Below are 20,147 nucleotides of genomic sequence, written 5' to 3'. Positions count from 1 at the left end.
CAGTTTCAGCCGGGTTGGTAACGAAAGGGTTAAACCCAGTTTGCAACTGGGATCCATTGGAGATTTTGGGGTTAAAATTTATCTGCAGTAAATTGCCTATGCATCAACAATACACAAGATATTTTAGCAATATTTTACGCAATTCCTAATATTTAATTATAAAAATATAAGAGGCTATTCTAAATATGGAATGGTTAAGTGGGTGCATCTGATAAAATAAGAGCGAAGGGGATCCATAGGTAAAACCTGGTTGAGAGCCACTGCTTTAACCATTGAAACCCCAAGTACGCTTTAGGGGGCGTAATTTCGTTTCGCCAAACCCCTGTAAGACACAAAACACATAAAATTACTATTTGTAAATCTCTCAAAGAGAAATATTCAGTACTTTGGAGTAAAGATTATTTGCCAACATAACATAGCAGTCCTGGTTTAGGACGAATGTTGCAGTAATTTAGCCCCAGACGATGTCCCCTGGGTCTAAATTACAGCAACATCATCATCATTTAACGTCCGCTTTCCATGCTAGCATGGATTGGATTATTTTGACTGAGGGCTGGCAAACCAGATGGCTGCACCAGGCTCCAATCTTGATCTGGCAGAGTTTCTACAGCTGGATGCCCTTCCTAACACCAACCACTCCGAGAGCGTAGTGGGTGCTTTTAACATGCCACCGGCATGGGGGCCATTCAGGCGGTACTGGCAATGACCTCGATCAAATCTTTTTACACATGCCACCGGCACAGGTGCCAGTAAGGCGACGTTGGTAACAATCACGTTCGAATGGTGCCCTTTTACATGCCACCGGCACGGAATCCAGTTAGCTGCTCTGGCAACGATCACGCTCGGATGGTGCTCTTGGCACCCTACTAGCACGGGCACAAGTACCAGTAAGGCGACGCTGGTAACAATCATGCTTGAATGGTGCCTTTTATGTGCCACTGGCATGGAAGCCAGTTAGCCACTTTGTCAAACGATCACACTCGTATGGTGCTCTTTGCACCCCGCTGGCACAGATGCCAGTCATCGAATTTGATTTTGATTTCACTTGCCTCAACAGGTCTTCGCAAGCAGAGTTTAGTGTCCAAAGAAGGAAATTCGTCCTAAACCAGGACTGCCGTGTTATGTTGGCAAACATAGTTTCGTATTTATGGCTGAAAATAATGTTTTCTGATATTTAGTGGGCTGTAAAGCACAAGACCATTCTAGCTGCCTGCTTTTGTGTCTTTAATTCACACTCTGATGATTGATAACAAAAGAAACCGTTTGCATTGAATAGGTATTTTAAAACATACTTTTTAATTGCCAAAAGACAAAAATGACAAAAAAATATCAAATGTTTTGACAATGCCTATGACTGTAAGGACTGCTACAGTATTTGGATGACTTGTTCAGCTCTGGTTCGTTGAATAAGTCCGGGTTCCCCTACAAAAGAAAAGAAAATTAGAAAGAGAAATTGCAAACAATACATTCACTGTTTCAGTCATTTGATAAAATATATTTAATCCTTTAGTAGTTAACCAGTCAGATCTGGCCTTTTGCACCAACCCTACAATGTCATTCGAAAATTAAACATTCACATCATCAAAATCCCAAAGCTACAAGATAATGGATGATTAATTCAAAACAACGTGAATGTATTCTGTTGTATCTGGGGAGAGTCATTTTCTTTTTGTGCCTTATAATGTAACACATTCACCGGTAAAATTTCCACTTTTTTTCTTATTTTTATTTTCCTAAAATTTTCGTTGCATTTTGCAACCTTTTTAATAAACTCAAGAGTCAAGACTATTGAAAAGGTTGCAAGACGCAACGAAAATTGTGCCTGAATGGCTGTGTGCCAAAATGTTGTCCAACCCATGCTAGCATGGAGAACGGACGCTAAATGATGATGATGATGATGATGAACTCACTTGACTTGGATGACTCGTTATAAACATTCACAACATTTAGTAGAATCTCTCAATGGTTTAACATGAAAACTCCTCAACCTCCAGCAGACTACAAAACTTTCAGGTGAAAAGTATTTTTAATTAAAAATCTGTAAATTATACAGGAATCCTTAACTTACCAGACAACTTGATTTTTTTATGAAGTGCGTTTTTGTCTTTGGTAACGGCATCCAACAAGCTCTGTGCTTGCTTCTTAGTTTCCTCTCGGCTACGACCTTTCATGCCAGCAAGGTACTTGAGTAAAGTCTGAAATGTTGTGTCAGGGATCTGAAAATATAAGCAGGACATTAACGATAATTTCAATAGAATTTGAATTTATAGGGAAAAAAGCTGGAAGATTAGGATTAGGTTAAGAACATCATCAACATATAACATCCGTTTTCCATACTGCCATGGTTTGGGCAGCTCAACAGGAACTGGCATGGCCAGGGGACATACTAGGTTCCAAAGTCTGTTTGGCGTGGTTTCTATGGCTGGAGGCCCTTCCTAATCTCAATCACTTTACAATGTATACTGGGTGATTTTGACATGGTACCAGCATCCACACCAACGCTTTTTATGTGGCACCTTCGTTTTAGGATCTCGATTCTGTTGTGGTGGGCATGGTCTTATATATATATATATATATATATATATATAAGACACTTGCTCAAAGTGTCACACACTGGGCCTGAACCTGAAACCATGTGGTTGGGAAGCAAATTCCTACACCAGAGGGCTACACCTGTACATATTAAATATTCAATGGTAATTAATAAATCACTAACTGTGACCATTTTGTAATGGTTAAAGCAAGGAAGTTAAAATGTCATGAAAACTGACCTTTTCAGGATCATACATATGATGAACCAACCAGTTCTGACGGGCTTTTACAAAATTCCATTCAGTCTTATTTGTGTACCAAACATTTAAGAATTGCTTCGCCTTTTTTTCTGTAGTTGCTTCATCTTCACCCAAAATCATCTCTTTGGGTTTATCATCAGCCTTCGAACCCTTCCTTCTCTTAGATCTCTTCTTCTTTTTCTCTAAAACAGAAATTATATTTTGAAAATGCATGAAGCTGTCAAGGGATTTCATCTGAGACTGTGTGTTGAAACTAAAGCAAATACAGCTTGGAGAGGAGAGTAGAAGGATGTGGCTCTGGATGGCGAGGAGAAGTGGTGTAATCAAAGGAAAGCTGCAGACAGCTGATGGGTGCCAATTTGGATGTGTTTCTTCAAGGGCCACATATCACCAGCCATCCCAGTCACTTCTTATCTCCTCCACAGGGTCCTGAAATCCTTCATTACTTTGTACTGAATCTTCCTGGGTCCCCTTTTGCAAACTCCATCCACATTCAGTGATCGGCACTTCTAAATAAAGAGAGATGTCCTTATCTATATGCATCGCATGTCCATACCAGTGCAGTCTTCTTTCTTGCACACTACATCTGATTCCTCTTCTGCCCAGATTTTCTCTCACCACACTTGTACCATGTCATTCATGCACATTCACATCCAACAACACTTCATTTCTTTCCAGTTTTCTCAAGTCCTCTGCATTTAAAGCCCATGTCACACTACACTCCTAACACATGCATCATACAATCTGCCCTCTCTCCAAGAAAAAACGCCTTTGCTGCAAACACTCCCTGAACTTTCTCACTTGTTCTTCTCCTGGTTGCTATACTTTCAGAGCAATCACCTTCCCTCCTATTACATCTTGCTAACAAAAGCTATCTTAAGACAATCTATTTCTGGGGTGCTCACAGTATGTACTGCGCCAGAGCATCCATCACATATGTAGATAATGTTATTATCTATAACATTAAATAAAAAAATTATTAAAATTTCATAATGTGAACAGTTAAAATATCAAAAAATAAAATCAGAAACATCTAGATTGTTCCTACAGTGAAAAAATATACTGAAAGAATTTCTCCATTAAGTAATTTCTCAAAGAGATGAAGATAGTGTTATGAAATTCTTTCTTCTTCACACAAAAATTATGAAGCAATATTTGGGTCCTCACTTCATCCATACTTTGAAAATATTTTAAATATTTGTTATCTGTTAGTCTGCCTGTGATTCCACTACATGTCTTCTGTGTCCTTGCCTTACAGTATGTACAATATACAGAATTTATACCTATTCCATTTTTGCATACCAAGCAAAGCCATTTCCCCAAGAATAACTGTCTTTTTTTTCTATTTACTGAAACCTTCATCTTTGCTAAGTTTACATTGAAACCTCTCAGTTCTAGGTTTTGATTCTTTTGCCTTGTCTCAGAGATTCAGCTGTGGGAACTAGAATATCAGCATATCAGTGTCCATGAACAGCATGGCCACTAGACTATGATGAATAGGAAAGGATTAAAGACTGAGTTTGGACTCCCACCCTCTCTGAAATCATTGCTGACTCTCACCAACACTTAATACAACTTTGTACATAGCTTGCACAGCCGTCATGAGCCATTTCATCTACACCTTGCTACCTCAGCCATCATGAGCCATTTCATCTACACCTTGCTACATTACTGAACATAGCACCCTGTCAAACACCTTCTCCATACCAATGAAAGCCAGGAGTAGTATATATTTAGCCAACTATTTCTGCTGTAGTTGCCTCACCAGGTAGACTATATCTGTGGTACCTCTTTCAGGCATCTCATCCAGATCTACATTATCAAGGGTCAATTGTGCTGTGACCCCTTCATAACCTGATTCAGTAGTCTGGTTCCCCTATAACCATTTCTCTTTTAGACATCTTCTTTGCTCTTGTAGCAGTTGACAATTATATTGCTACACCAGTCATTGGGTATGGCTTGATCAACCATCAATACACACACTGAATGCGTGTATTATGTGTGGCAGGCTTCCACCAACCAAACCTCCCTCACAAAGTATTCATCAATCAAAGACTAAACTAGAAAATTCTTACTCAAGATGCACCACAATGGAACCAAGCCAATAATTACATAGTTGTGAGGAGAATTCCATAACCAAAAGTTTATACTTCTCAAAAGGATCTAAGAAAAAAAATACAAAATCCTTTGTAAGAAATAAAGGTTTCAAGTTCACTTTCAACTTTGAAGTATTGAACTCCCAGTTTGGTTTGCAGTACAATACCTATTCTAGTTTTTCAATGAAAAATGTTAAAAATAGAAAAAAAGTTCTAAGTTACAAAGACTTAAGTGGTTGATGTTCATCTCATATTCATAAGTTCCTCTCATGAAATATTTCATGACAACTAAAATTGTGCTTTGATCTTAATTCTTTTAAAACATCTATTTCATCACATTATATATTTCGTTTATTAACTAATTACAAAAGATTTTATAATTGCTATAAACTTTTGGCATGCGATTTACATTTAAAATAAAACCAACTGATTTCCTTCTCTCCCTTATTATTTTTAAGGCAGCACAGAATTGCTAGCATGGCAGACCAAATGCTTAGCAACATTTCCTCAGGTTTTATCTTCTAAGTTCAAATTCCACTGAGGTTGACTTTGCCCTTCATCTTCACAGAGTCAATAAATTAAGTAACAATTGAGCACCGGGGTTGATGAAATTGACCACCCCCCCCTTCTCACCCCAGTGAGCGCAAGTGAAAGCAGGGGGTTATAATCACTCGTCTTAGTCTGTGTGTTTGCAAAATTACTGGGAAACGGCTGAACGGATTTTCACCAGATTTGACAGAAATACTCATTGGGTGAGTGGTTCGAAATGATGAACATTTGCTTTGATTATTTAACAAAAACAAAAAAAAAATCGGACTTACAATTTTCCCAATAAGCAAGTGGTCATATTTTGTTCACTTTCTTTTTCATATGAACTGACCTTCATCTGCATGTGTATAGATCATGGTGTACCTATGCATGTAGTCGTGTGCATATACATGCATGCATAGATATGTGACTGCGTGTGTGTACACTGATGGATTTGAGGGTTTCATTTATTTACGAGTTGATTCCTTAATTTCACCAAAGTATAAATACCTATATAGGTATCTATATACCTATACCTATAGGTTTATACCAAATACCTATAATGGTGATGCTTAAAAAAAAATTCAGTTCAATTAAAAAGCAAGAAGATCTCTCTGCGCACAGGGTGTGCATCGCACCCCACGCCATGCCTTTGTTTTTCCATCATTATTATTTTTGCTAACTACACACACACTTTCACACTAAATGTCCAATAATAATTTGAAGGATATCTTCTCAGGATATCAGAATATTAAAAATATTGCAAGACGCTGTTTCAGTTTTATTGAAGATAAATAAAAGCATCAATATTGAAGAGGGAGAAATTTATGCAAAAATACCAAAGACTGCCAAGAGTTTTCAGAAATAGACAAACGGATTTTCTGTTATGAATTGGAAGAACCTATTTTCCTAGCGGTGGAGTCCTACAAACACTTTGATACTGAAACAACATGAAGAAATTCACATAATGGCTCCTTCATTTTTAGAACAACTGTATTGTTTCCTGAAAGAATTTACATAGAATGGAGACAGTTCCAGAGTAAGAATTACTGTGGAAATAGTTGTGAACAGGAAAATGGTCAATCAAGCACCAACACCGATTACCTTTTGCTGCAGGTGAGTTGTCACTTTGTGCACCTTTTGGTTTGGTGGTTTTATTCTTGTCTGAAAGAACCAACAAAAAGCTTTGCTGTAGAAAGCAATCAACCGTCCAGTTGGTGTCCAGGTTCAAGTCTCAATTAACAGACCTAACTGATCAAATATTTCCCAATGATCAATAAACCTATATAATGAAATATGAACCAGTTTTTCCTGACATTTTCCACTAAATTACAAACTTTAACCACATATCATCATCAATCTACATCATCATCATCATCACTCTACATCTTAGCTTACAACTGACTCCCAGCAAACACTCACTGAAGATTTTAGGTCTGTTACACCAACACACTACACCCTCACAAATGAGTTAATAAAGAAGTCTCTGGATGGTTGTTTGATCCTCGACCCACACCCAACCATCTTTGACCCTTTTCATACCAACTCACCTGAAACACTTTCTGATTTTATGACCCAAACTCCGTTTTAAAAATGTTCGGAATTAAAACCTTCTTCCACCAAAATTCCATGTTCCAAACGCCAGTTTTATTACAACAAAGTAATTTTATTAAATTCTTCATATTTTCAAAATTAACTGTAACAAAAGCAGTTTATTGCAACAGAAATCATCATCATCGTTTAACGCCCGCTTTCCATGCTGGTATGGGTTGGATGGTTTGACTGAGTACTGGCGAACCAGATGGTTGCACCAGGCTCTAATCTGATCGGACAGAGTTAGTTTCTACAGCTGGATGCCCTTCCTAATGCCAACCACTCCAAGAGTGTAGTGGGTGCTTTTTACATGCCACTGGCACAAGGGCCAGTCAGGCGGTACTGGCAACAGCCATGCTCAAATGGTGTCTTTTAGGTGTCACCTGCACAGGAGCCAGTCCAGCTGCAGTGGCAATACTGGCAACAATCACGCTCAAATGTTGCCTTTTATGTGCCACCAACACATGACTGAGTCAGCGGCCTTGGCAACGATCACACTCGGATGGTGCTTTAACGTTCCACTGGCACCCATGCCATTCAGGTGGTGCTGTCATCAGCCACATCAGCGAATTTGATTTTGATTGTGATTTCAGCTGGGATAAACAAGGATTAACTCAAATATGGTGACAAAAAGGTTTAAAGAAAGAAACAATGTCCCGTAATTGATGGCATATAAGGCATACTTTCTTGCTGAAGAAAATCCCCTGGGCCCTATATGTAAAATTGAGACTCTCTGGTATTAAGAAGGCATCCATCCATAGAAATCATGCTAAATCAGACTGGAGGCTGGTGCAGTCTCTCAGCTTAGTAGCCCTGGTCAAACTGTCCAACCCATGCCAGCATGGGCAACGGACGTTAAATGATGATAAGGATGATTATATGCTTTAATCTACTAAAACCGTTTTTCCTGCATATCTGCTTTAGAAATTGAGATGCATCTCATATGGTAATCTGAGACACCCCACCCCCCTATAAAGACTGGATGGTCATGAGAAAATGCTTTTGATCATAAGCATCCTCAACTCTTGTTCAGCTGGGGTAAACAAGGATAATCTCTAACAATACTACAATAATGGTGAATATAAATCAACTTTGGCCAAATAAAACTAGCAAAAGCAAAGAAAAAGAAAACAAAAACACCTGAAAATAAAGAATCTATAGAAAAGACTGATTTTTGCTTGAACCCTTTCGTTACTCTATGTATTTTGAGATGCTCTGTATTTCTTTCAATTACTTTAAGTACTTTAGTTATCATTAAGCTTAGTGTTAGGAACATAAATTGTGACTAAGGTTTGGTGGAAGATTTTAATTCAAAACTTATGAAAACAAGACATTTGTACTACAGAGCCAGAGATGGTTTCAGCCGGGTTGGTAACGAAAGGGTTTAGCTACTCTCTTAGTATCTGAGTCACTTTTAATACCAAATTCTAATGTCTATTTTATTTTACTAACAACAAGCACAAGCCATAACTTTGGAGAAAACAATCTTATTTGAAGCTAATGTTCCATCATTAAAGCAGAAATATAAAGCACCAGCTTCAAGTGAAACTCCTAAACTTCCATGAAACAAAACTAAACAGAAATGCTCTCGCTTGCCATTGTACTGTGACTAATAAATGGATAAAAATGAATTTTGGACATTAATCAACTCACCACAAAATTACAAAAAAAAAAAAAAAAAAAACTGAATTAAAACCCTCAACTTTACGGAAGCATAACTAGTTAACTTTACACTGTAATTAATGCTCATCTTCAATATAATCAATTAGATTGCAAATGAATCAAATTATATTAGGGTGGGGTGGGGAATGTTATAGAAATTCTTTAACCATACATCACATATATATATATATCCTATTTCTTTTTATTTTTTACACTTTGCTTATTTAATGTGAGAATGTGGCAGGTTAGGTATGGCAATCCAGGGCTAAAATAGCTTTCTCCCAGTCAATTTCATTGACCGCGTCCAGTGTTTCCGTATATTAAATCACACAATAGTAAAGTAAAACAATGCCAGCAATATATTCCAATGAACAAGCAACCTACCATCACCACTTTTCACACTTTCTTCACTGATCTTGCGTTTCCTCTTTTTTGCACTCTCTGTACAAATCATAGAAAATAGTAAAATATTGAAGCAGATGCTTAGGATCGTTAGGCACAAATCTCATCAGGTTGATAACATTGAAAATGGTCTGAACTATTTCTTGGTTTTTATGATTCATTGTTTCCTCTGAATGAAAGGAAAATATAACAAGGGCCGCATACTTAGTTGTAAAATAAGTTATCTAAATAAATCTAGCTTTTTTACTAACGGAAAACAGATTAGTAACTTTTGTCTGACACTAAATAGAGGAAGAAGAATTATCCTTCAAACTATTTAAGAAATCTTTGGGAACGGAAATTAAGAACCCTGCATAATTATTGTTTCTTTGTTTTTAGCAGTGGAAGAGTTAGAAAATCTGACCTACCCATTAGTAGCTTCACTAAACACAGAAGCAGTATGAGGTATACTCAACCTCATACAAAGCGATAAGTGGCAAAAGTCCCAATAAAATACTTTGCTGTTTCTAAGGCAATCAATTCCATGCAACTTGACGACCCAGGATGAACATTAAATTTTGTAGATACAGAAACTATTCAAGGACACATCAAATGAGATGATGACTTGTAGTGTTTGGTGACAGATCAGTGATTATTTGACACTAATTAAAGGCTACCTTAACAATAACTTCATTCATTTATTAAAGCTTTTGATTTGATATTTTTCTTTTAATGTATTCTAAATCGGAGATGTACTTGCATAGCACAGTGAACAGGTCGCGGTCTTAAAGCGCCGAAAATATTTTGACAAATTAAACTTAAATGTTAAAGTGAATCGAACGGTTTTTGTGTGTTTCTTAAATGACTTACAAACACCTTCCATGCTGCAATTGTATTCTAAATCAAAATTCTAAAACAGCAACAAAATATTTCAATAAGTTTTTTACCTTCTCCAGCAGATCCGTTTTGCAAAGTTTCTCCGCTGTTATTGGATTTCTTCTTTTTACCATTTTCTACAAAGAAAAAATAAAAGATGGAAAATTGTCATACCAAAGATGTTTCTGCTATTTAGACACAAATGCTTCAAATGTTAATATCTAAAGTTATTTAACAGAAATAAAACTGTTTACCTTTTGAAGCTGACGAAGTATTGTTTTGCCCAGCTTTTGCTGTAGTTGTTGTTTCTTCTGAAACAGAAAAGAAACTTATTTATAGCATAAAAACCACCAATTATCACAATTATTGCCATGGAATACTAGATTCAGCCATCTGCAAGCAAGCAAGTAGAACTAGAGCCAGACAAATATCTAATTTGGTCACCTATAAACTAAATATGTCGGATCTGTTCCTACACTGCATTACAATCCACAGCACACGAGATGACAATATTTTACAAAATGCTCACCAATCACTGCTTACTAAGCATCGGTGCTGTTGCAATGGAGCTTTAAAGATGCTGCTGAGGCCAATATCTTGGTAAGTGTGCATCTCCTTCTCTCAGTGCCTGTTACCATATTCAGATGGAATTTCTCTTACATTCAGAAATCAAAATCTGAAACAACTTTTCAGAAACTGAAGATGAACTCATTTCTGACAAGGGTAACCAAACAAATGTTGAATCTCATTTTTTCCCTTCAGCTGTAGCAAACCAATATTGAATTCATTAGATTTGTTTTTTGAGACCAAAATATCGGTTGAGCTAATATCCAAAAGAACAAAAAAGTAAACATGAAAACAAAAAAAATCACATATAACTTTAATATGCTAATTGAACGACAGAATCATGAAAGAGGATAGAATTTGAGAAGAATAAAACCCTACCTTTTTGGTGTTTTTTCTTCTTGTTGGCAGGCTCTACAATGATATTGAAATTCAAATATAATAATAAACAATTATAAAACAATACACTTCCCTACAGCAAAACACCAGCTTCCTGTCCCTCTCTCAGACTTTAATCTCTCATTGTCATGATCCTTTGACCAACCTATGGTTGGTTGGAACTCCATTGACAATCCCGTGACAAATTTTTCCTATTTTCAAAATTAACTGTAACAAAAACCATTAATTGCAATGGAAAGGTTTAAAGAAAGAAACAACACTGGTGGTTAATGTCCTGTAAATGATGGCATTTCAGGCACACCTCTCACCTTCTGGCATAAAGCCATATCCCTCAAATTTACTCCTCCCTCAGTTGAAGGAGGATCTTGTCCTGGAAATTACTTGGTGATCGCACTCAGTACATTCTGGGAAGTGGTTGGCGTTAGGAAGGGATCCAGCTGTAGAAACGATGCAAAAACAGACATTGGAGCTTGGTGCAGTCCTCTGGCTTGTTGGCTCCTGTCAGACCAACACATGTCAGGAGGGAAAATGGACATTCACTGAACAAGTTTAGAACCAATGCCATCATAATCTCAGAACCTATGCTATCAGAATCTCCACATCTGGGTATGCTGCTCTCTCAGACATTTAAAAAAATAACACCAACAACTTGTTTGTGGGCATAATATTAAAAGACTGCTAAACACAAGCCAAATCCTTTAGGTTGGGGTTTCTTCATAGAATTAGCAGATCTACAGCAGAGAAACATTTCTTGCTAAGAAAACCACAGAAAGCAAAAGATGTCCATTTATTTAGAGTAAAGGAAGAGTGAGGACATTCACAGATTAAAGCACTACTGGAGAGGCTGGAGCACCTTCTCGTATCAGGGTACAGGATTAGAACTCAGTGTTTAATGATCCTTAAAGATCCTAATCTTCTAGGAACGGGTAAAGCTGAGAACCCTCTCAGCAACCTTTGAAACAAAATGGGAAGTGTACCTGAAGATTGTGGAGGACAAAAAGAAAGAAATCAAAGACATGTTGATGGGTCAAAAGTTCCACAGGGAGCTGAAGAGGTGACAGAGAAGAAGCCATCAGATCTAGTCGTCACGCTTCCTTAGTTTTTGTGTCCCTCACCACCAGCTTGTAATACATATGTGAAAATTACATTAGAAATATGTTTGTAATATGTAAAACGAAGACTGAAGGTTAACAGTTTTACACATTAAAAAATTTGTTTATAAATATTCCCAAAAAGCTCCCTCTAGAACTACTGTGTGTGTGTGTGTGTGTGTGTGTGTGTGTGTGTGTGTGTGTGTGTGTGTGTGTTTGTACCTTGTGTAAAGATGAGATGAGAAAAAAACTAAATCTTGCGACAATATTGTGATGCACACACACACACACACACACATTAGCACAGAAAAGTGAAAGAAGGATTAAAATGAAAATTTGGCTGAGAGGCAAGTGATTAAATCAAATAAGAGAATGCTTTGGACCATTTCATAATGAATCAAAGACTATTTGATAGCTGACACAAAGTCCACAGATGGATCAAATACAATTTACTTGAAGGTATTCAAATTCTACACTAGCTTAATGATAACTTTTAGCAACTTTTTAGAGCTTTCATTTTGCTGCATTTTTTCTCTTAATTAAAATTCTAAAGCAGCAATATATATTTCAGTAGATCCATCTGTCACATTTCCTCCACTGGTATTATGTTTCTTATTTTTCCCACTTTCTATAAAGGAAAAACAACAAAGAAAACACTAAAGTGTGGAAGCTGTTGCATCGAAGACGTTTGTGCTAATTAGGCACAACATGTAGAAGCAACATTAACATTTAAAATTATCTAACAACAACAACAAAATTGTTTACCTTTTAAAGCATTGTTTTGCCCAGTCTTTGGTGTAGGAGTTGTTTCTTCTGAAAGAAAGGAAAAAAAACATATTTATAGCATAAAACCAATTAACACAATTGTTACTATGGCACAATGGCTTCAGTTTGTTATGAATGAGTAGAATTATAACCTGACAGTATTTCATCGGTAACCAACAAATGAAATATGTAAAACAAATTTGTTGTAACTTTCTATTATTTGTGCAAAATACAAGACTATAATGATTTACAGAATGTTCATCAGTTGTTGCTTATTAATTCTCAGCAATGTTTGAGAGATGTCGGGGCTAGCATTTTGCGGAGTGTGCAGGTCCTTCCCTTATATGCTGTGAGCAAGATCCATATTCAGATGAAATCCTATTACAGTTAGATAAGAAAATCTAAAACTATTCTCAGAAATTATAGATGTGGGGAAATTGAAATTGAACCAAATTCAATGACTCGCACCCGTGCCAGTGGAGCGCAAACAGCTCCATCCGAGCGGGATCACTGCCAGAGCAGCTGTTTGGCTTCCGTGCTGATGGCACGTAAAAAGCACCATTTGAGCGTGATCGTTACCAGCGTCACCTTACTAGCACTTGTGCCTGTGGCATGTGAACATAACATTCGAACAAGGTCGTTGCCAGTGCCGCTGGACTGACTCCTATGCAGGTGGCACTTTAAAGACACCATTTCAGCATGGCCGTTGCCAGTACCGCCAGACTGGCCCTCATGCCAGTGGCACATAAAAGCACCCACTACACTCTCGGAGTGGTTGCATTAGGAAGGGCATCCAGCTGTAGAAACTCTGCCAGATCAGATTGGAGCCTGGTGCAGCCATCTCGTTCACCAGTCCTCAGTCAAATCGTCCAACCCATGCTAGCATGGAAAGTGGACGTTAAACGATGATGATGAACTCACTTCTGATAATCGTAACCAAACAAAAATTTGAGTTTTTTTTCTTTTTAAATCTTTCCCATCAACTGCAGCAAACCATACCAACTCATAACAGGTGTGAAAAAACATGAAAACTTTTAAGATACCAGACATCAAATTAGAAATGGAAGAGCAATCTCACCTTTCTGTTGCTTGTGTTTTTTCTTCTTTTTAACAGGTTCTACAATGATATTGAAATGAAGAATAATATTATAAATAAGCAAAGCTAAGAAAGAAGAGCAGGACAGCCACCTTGGAGCAATATGATAAAGAAGTAGAATAACAAAATAACGAAGGCAGAGAGCTTCTTACAATGCTAAAAGGGACAACTTCATTAAACTTCATATATTTCAGGTGTAAAGGCCCATTGTCAGGAGTGAATGTAGTCAAGAAATGTGAGTCTATACAGTACCAACCCGTCTGCACTCAACAATCAACATCAATGGTTCTGCACATATTCACACTTCTTTACTCCATTCACCTGAAATACTTTTTAAACTTTTCCTTTTTGCAAGAAGCTCTCTGCCTTTGCTATTTTGTTGTTTTAAAGGAAAACATATTTCACTGGACAAGTTATCTAACTATACAATCTAATACTTCACATATTGCCTTCGAGCTGCCTCTTACAAATATATCATCAGAAAGTGACATAATTCCATCAATCTCACATAAGAGGAGTGCTCTTTGCCCTAGAAATTGAGGACTGCCTTATATAGAAAGAGTAACAAGAGGTCAAATGTTGCAGACAGAGCTGGCTCTTACTTAATGATATACAAATTGAAGGCCATCTTAAAGAAAACTACAATTTATCTAGAGTTTTTGATTTGATATTTTTCTTTTAATGTATTCTAAATCAAAATTCTAAAACAGCAACAAAATATTTCAATAAGTTTTCTACCTTCTCCAGCAGATCCGTTTTGCAAAGTTTCTCCGCTGTTATTGGATTTCTTCTTTTTACCATTTTCTACAAAGAAAAAATAAAAGATGGAAAATTGTCATACCAAAGATGTTTCTGCTATTTAGACACAAATGCTTCAAATGTTAATATCTAAAGTTATTTAACAGAAATAAAACTGTTTACCTTTTGAAGCTGACGAGGTATTGTTTTGCCCAGCTTTTGCTGTAGTTGTTGTTTCTTCTGAAACAGAAAAGAAACTTATTTATAGCATAAAAACCACCAATTATCATAATTATTGCCATGGAATACTAGATTCAACCATCTGAAGCAAGCAAGTAGAACTAGAGCCAGACAAATATTTAATTTGGTCACCTACAAACTAAATATGTCGGATCTGTTCCTACACTGCATTACAATCCACAGCACACGAGATGACAATATTTTATAAAGGCGGCGAGCTGGCAGAAATGTTAGCACGCTGGGCGAAATGCTTAGCAGTATTTCGTCTGTCGTTACATTCTGAGTTCAAATTCCACCAAGGTCGACTTTGCCTTTCATCATCTCAGGGTCGATAAATAAAGTACCAGTTTCACACTGGGTTGATGTAATCGACTTAATCCCTTTGTCTGTCCTTGTTTGTCCCCTCTGTGTTTAGCCCCTTGTGGGTAGTAAAGAAATAAATATTTTACAAAATGCTCACCAATCACTGCTTACTAAGCCTCAATGCTGTTGCAATGGAGCTTTAAAGATGCTGCTGTGGCCACCACCTTTGAGCACATAAATATTCTTCTTTTACATGGAATCCTAAAACATTCAGCTAACAAAATCTAAAACAATCTCTCACAAATTGTAGATGAACTGGTAGCAGGATGTGAACTTGCATTGCCATATTATGACTTTCATGTCATGACACAGCAATGGCTTGATCAGGTGTGCAGCCAAGCTATTGCCCTACCAGTGGCCAGTGTCCACAAGACGGCTTCTCCAGATTGTTCTAGAAGTTTCCTTATCCCTTTCGTTAATGTATTTATTTTGAGATTCTGTGTTTCTTGAAATTACTTTAAATATAACAAAGAATTTAGTAAAATAACTTAGTTATCATTAAGCTAGTGTTAGGAATATAAATTGTGACTAAGGTTTGGTGGAAGATTTTAATTCAACACTTATGAAAACAAGACATTTATACTCAGAGCCAGAGGCAGTTTCAGCCAGGTTGGTAACGAAAGGGTCAAACATAACTTATAAATAGCCCTTTTCAGCACCAAATTCAGCATGTTCTTGAGTACATTATGAACACACACTCCTTTCAGACATGACACCACACACACACACATTCATTATGTTAAACCCAGAACCAGTCCCAGTGTTAAATTTTGGATAGGCAGTTTTTAGCATGTTGTATTAAACTATTTTCATCTTGCTGATTCTAAATATATATATGATGACGTGTGAACATCTTTTTTATGCCAAGTGTGGTATAACAAATCCTGTTTACATGTTTGTTTGGTGTTGTCTACTTATTATATGCAGCTTTCAACAAACTAATTGCCAACTGGATCCAGAAATACTGGCACTCTCGACCTGCAAGCAAGCAAACATTTCTGTTCTCTTGCCACACCTGGCTCATTAGGGCCGGTTTCCCGGTTTCTTGGCATATAGGTTCCCCACCTGGATGGGACGCTGGTCCGTCACAGGTGAGCTGCAAGATGCAGGAGGAAAGTTGTGGCGAAAGAGTCAGCAGAAGTTTCGCCATGACCTTCTGAGCTTAGGTGTTTTGCTCATAAACACACACATCGCCCGGTCTGAGATTCGAACCCACGATCCCTCGACTGCGAGTCCACTGCTCTAACCACTAGGCCATGTGCCTCCACAAACACATTTCTGACAAATAGTTAACTAATAAAAATTGATTCTTTTAATGTATTCAGTCACTTGTTCCACTGCAACTGCAGCAAACTCCATTTGTGAACTCATTAGATATATTCCGAGACCCAAATATCAGATGAAGTTAATTTTCAAAAGCAATTATGAATATGAAAGGATATGAAATTAGACGGAGAAGAAAACCTTACCTTTCGGTTGCTTGTGTTTTGTCTTCTTTTTAACAGGTTCTACAATGATATTGAAATTAAATCATAATAATAACAATAATGATAACAATAATAATCACAATGACTGACAAAAAAGTTCTAGGAAGGTACAGGATGACACAGTATGGGATTGCATAAGAAAATCATCATCATCATCATTGTTTAACGTCCGTTTTCCATGTTGGCATGGGTTGGACAGTTTGATTGGGGACTGGCAAGCCAGTAGGCTGCACCAGGCTCAAACAAAAGAAATAATGGAATGGGATCTTGGTAGCAGATCTTGCCAAATTCCATTTGATGCAGGCAAAGTGATTGAGTTGAACGCTAATAAAAAAATAAAAAATAATAACAGGGATGTTCTCTCACAACATTGCAAAACCTCGTGAAGTTTATTTGTTGACTGACTGAGTCTACAATGATTGTTAGCAACAAGTGTATTTCTGCTGAATAGAACAATGATAACAAGCAATTCAGAAACATTATAACAACTCATATGAACATTATTTCACATCAAGAAACCAACAAATCAAATAAATATGCAGATCCAATGCATTATTTTCCTTAATGCTAACTTTCTGATTCCATCTTCTAATTCCGCCAAAGACGTTGAAGGAATGATTATCCTCCCTTGCGTTAGTAATCTGCTAGGGAGCACCACATACACAAATTTGCACACACAAAAAAACATGAAACTGCCGTGTGTGTCACGTTTCCTCCACTGCTATTATGTTTCTTATTTTTCCCATTTTCTATAAAGCAAAAACAACAAAAGAAAACAGTAAAATATGGAAGCTGTTGCATCAAAGATGCTTGTGCTAATCAGACACACATGTAGAAGCGACATGATGATGACGATGAATGCTTTTTTCCCACACTATACAGTTTGTTGATAAATATTCCCAGAGCAGCAGAAAGGAGATCGCATGGCTAAGAATTTCAGTGGATCTTAACCCTTTTGTTACTGTATTTCTGTTGAAATGTTCTGTGTTTCTTTCAATTAATTCTAAATATAACAAAGAATTTAGTAAAATAACAGCTAGTGTTAGGAACATAAATTGTGAGTAAGGTTTGGTGGAAGATTTTAATTCAAAACTTATGAAATCAAGACATTTGTACTCAGAGCCAGAAGTGGTTTCAGCTGGGTTGGTAACAAAAGGGTTAATATGTTGTATTCTTTATACAAAATAAACACATTATACAGTTGAGCCCCAAGTGAATATCTAAGGTGTCTTTAGTGAGTTTTCTCATCAATCCTCAATTTTATTTGTACCTTAAGATGTCATAACAGAATTTAACCAACCGTTCTTGGTCTGATATTTCTCAGGACATCGTCATCAACACCATCTAACATCCATTTTCCTTGCTGGCACAGGTCAGACAGTTTGACAAAGGCTGGCAAATCAAAAGCCTGCATCAAGCTCCAATTGTCTGTTTAGACATGGTTTCTATGGTTGGATGCCCTTCCTAATACCAAACATTTTACAAAGAGTTCTAGATGTTTTTTATGTGGTACCCAGCAAGGTCACCAAAAAATCTTGCAAGACAAAACAAAGTTCCCTCGAGTGAGGGTGAGGGGTGGGAGCAATATTGAGGGAGGTAGCTTTGTGCCAGTTGATGAGAAGTTAAAAGAATAACAGAGGGAAACAGAAATAGGTGCCTTGTTACAAGGCACCTATCTACAAGGACAGCCCAGTTGGAGAAGCAGGGAGAGAGAGAAAGGCTAAGAGAGAGAGTGATGGATGTGTATTAGGACACACCCTCAAGGTACAGAGCAGGAGGGAATATAGGTGAAGTGATACAGAGGACTGGAGGTGTTAAGGATTGAGTATAGGAGAGGGGAAAGAGCAGAGGGCTGAAGGAAGATGAGGAGGAATAGAATTGGTTCTGGAGTGGGGGTGGATTTTTATTCTTTTACTTGTTCCAGTCATTTGACTGTGGCCATGCTGGAGCACCACCTTTAGACCTCAGGACTTATTCTTTGTAAGCCTAGTACTTATTCTGTCGGTCTCTTAGGCTGAACCACTAAGTTACAGGGACGTAATCACCAGCATTGGATGACAAGCAATGTTGGGGTGACAAACAGCCATACAAACATATACACACATATATGTATACACTCTCGGAGTGGTTGGCGTTAGGAAGGGCATCCAGCTGTAGAAACACTGCCAGATCTGACTGGCCTGGTGCAGCCTTCGGGCTCCCCAGACTCCAGTTGAACCGTCCAACCCATGCTAGCATGGAAAGCGGACGTTAAATGAGGATGATGATGATGTATATATACGACAGGCTTCTTTCAGTTTCCGTCTACCAAATCCGCTCACAAGGCTTTGGTCGGCCCAAGGTGCCACGCAGTGGGACTGAACCCGGAACCAAATGGTTGGTAAGCAAGCTACTTACCACACAGCCAACATAAATGAGATAAGAACAAACTGGTTAAGGCACCAAATGAGATGATAACCTGATTAATGGGGCTTGAATTAGAAGTAATTTACTGATGCCATCAATTTCTTAGAACTTTTGTTTTGCTTTCTTTTAATGCAAATTAAATTAAAATTCTAAAGCAGCAATATATATTTCAGTAGCTAAATATTATTCTACCTTCTCCAGTAGATCCATCTGTCACATTTCCTCCACTGGTATTATGTTTCTTATTTTTCCCATTTTCTATAAAGGAAAAACAACAAAGAAAACACTAAAGTGTGGAAGCCGTTGCATCGAAGACGTTTGTGCTAATTAGGCACAACATGTAGAAGCAACATTAACATTTAAAATTATCTAACAACAACAAAATTGTTTACCTTTTAAAGCATTGGTTTGCCCAGTCTTTGGTGTAGGAGTTGTTGCTTCTGAAAGAAAGAAAAAAAAAACATATTCATAGCATAAAACCAATTAACACAATTGTTACTATGGCACAATGGCTTCAGTTTGTTATGAATGAGACTGACAAATATCTGACGTAAATTACAAAATAATAAAGCCAAACTGGTTCCAACTTTCTATTACATTCCAAAAGACATGGGACTACAAAGGCCTACTGACCTTATTAAGCATCAGCTCTGTAGCATTATAGCTTTAACCTTTTAGCATTTGATTATGCTGTTAAATGTAATGTTTATTTATTCACATTGTTTTACATCACGCATTATCTCCATAGCTTTGAGACTCAATGATGTCAGTGTTTATTTTTGAAATGACATTGTAGAGGAGGTGCAAGAGGCCAGATCTGGCCGATCTGAACATAAAACAAGTTAAATATTTTGACCGATTATGGCTGGTTTAAATACTAAAGGGTCACGATTTGGTGAATGTGCATATCCTCCTCTCTGTGGCTACAGATTATCCTATTCTGATAGGATAATCTGACATTGATACCAGAATCTAAAACACACTTGCAGAAACTTGATAGGCTTATTTCTGACAATCGTGACAAGACTTCTTTTGAATGGTTCATTTCTCCTGCTTTCTTTTAGCAACTC

At 37.3% G+C, this 20,147-nt stretch overlaps 1 protein-coding gene across 9 annotated transcripts in view; it reads right to left on the bottom strand.

Annotated features, from left to right (window-relative positions):
- Positions 1–1,262: 1,262 nt before the first annotated feature.
- The window catches only part of LOC115213972 (eukaryotic translation initiation factor 5B), a 34,660-nt gene continuing 15,775 nt past the window's right edge, over positions 1,263–20,147 (bottom strand). Inside the window, exons 6-21 of one of the 9 annotated variants that reach the window (XM_036505057.1) lie at positions 19,470–19,517; positions 19,270–19,335; positions 16,654–16,692; positions 14,765–14,821; positions 14,582–14,647; positions 13,826–13,864; positions 12,748–12,795; positions 12,549–12,610; positions 10,874–10,910; positions 10,183–10,239; positions 10,000–10,065; positions 9,056–9,112; positions 6,521–6,580; positions 2,772–2,974; positions 2,069–2,216; positions 1,263–1,422 (exon numbers count right to left, since the gene is read on the bottom strand). In XM_036505057.1, the coding sequence (XP_036360950.1) occupies positions 1,367–1,422; positions 2,069–2,216; positions 2,772–2,974; positions 6,521–6,580; positions 9,056–9,112; positions 10,000–10,065; positions 10,183–10,239; positions 10,874–10,910; positions 12,549–12,610; positions 12,748–12,795; positions 13,826–13,864; positions 14,582–14,647; positions 14,765–14,821; positions 16,654–16,692; positions 19,270–19,335; positions 19,470–19,517 (1,109 nt within the window). In that variant the 3' untranslated portion in view covers positions 1,263–1,366. The remainder of the gene's footprint in view (positions 1,423–2,068; positions 2,217–2,771; positions 2,975–6,520; positions 6,581–9,055; positions 9,113–9,999; positions 10,066–10,182; positions 10,240–10,873; positions 10,911–12,548; positions 12,611–12,747; positions 12,796–13,825; positions 13,865–14,581; positions 14,648–14,764; positions 14,822–16,653; positions 16,693–19,269; positions 19,336–19,469; positions 19,518–20,147) is intronic. The other 8 variants (XM_036505059.1, XM_036505058.1, XM_029782977.2 and 5 more) reach the window with 8 other exon arrangements.

The sequence above is a fragment of the Octopus sinensis genome, linkage group LG7 (assembly GCF_006345805.1).
Source record: "Octopus sinensis linkage group LG7, ASM634580v1, whole genome shotgun sequence".
Lineage (NCBI taxonomy): Eukaryota > Metazoa > Mollusca > Cephalopoda > Octopoda > Octopodidae > Octopus > Octopus sinensis.
This window is presented reverse-complemented; position numbering and strand designations above follow the sequence as displayed.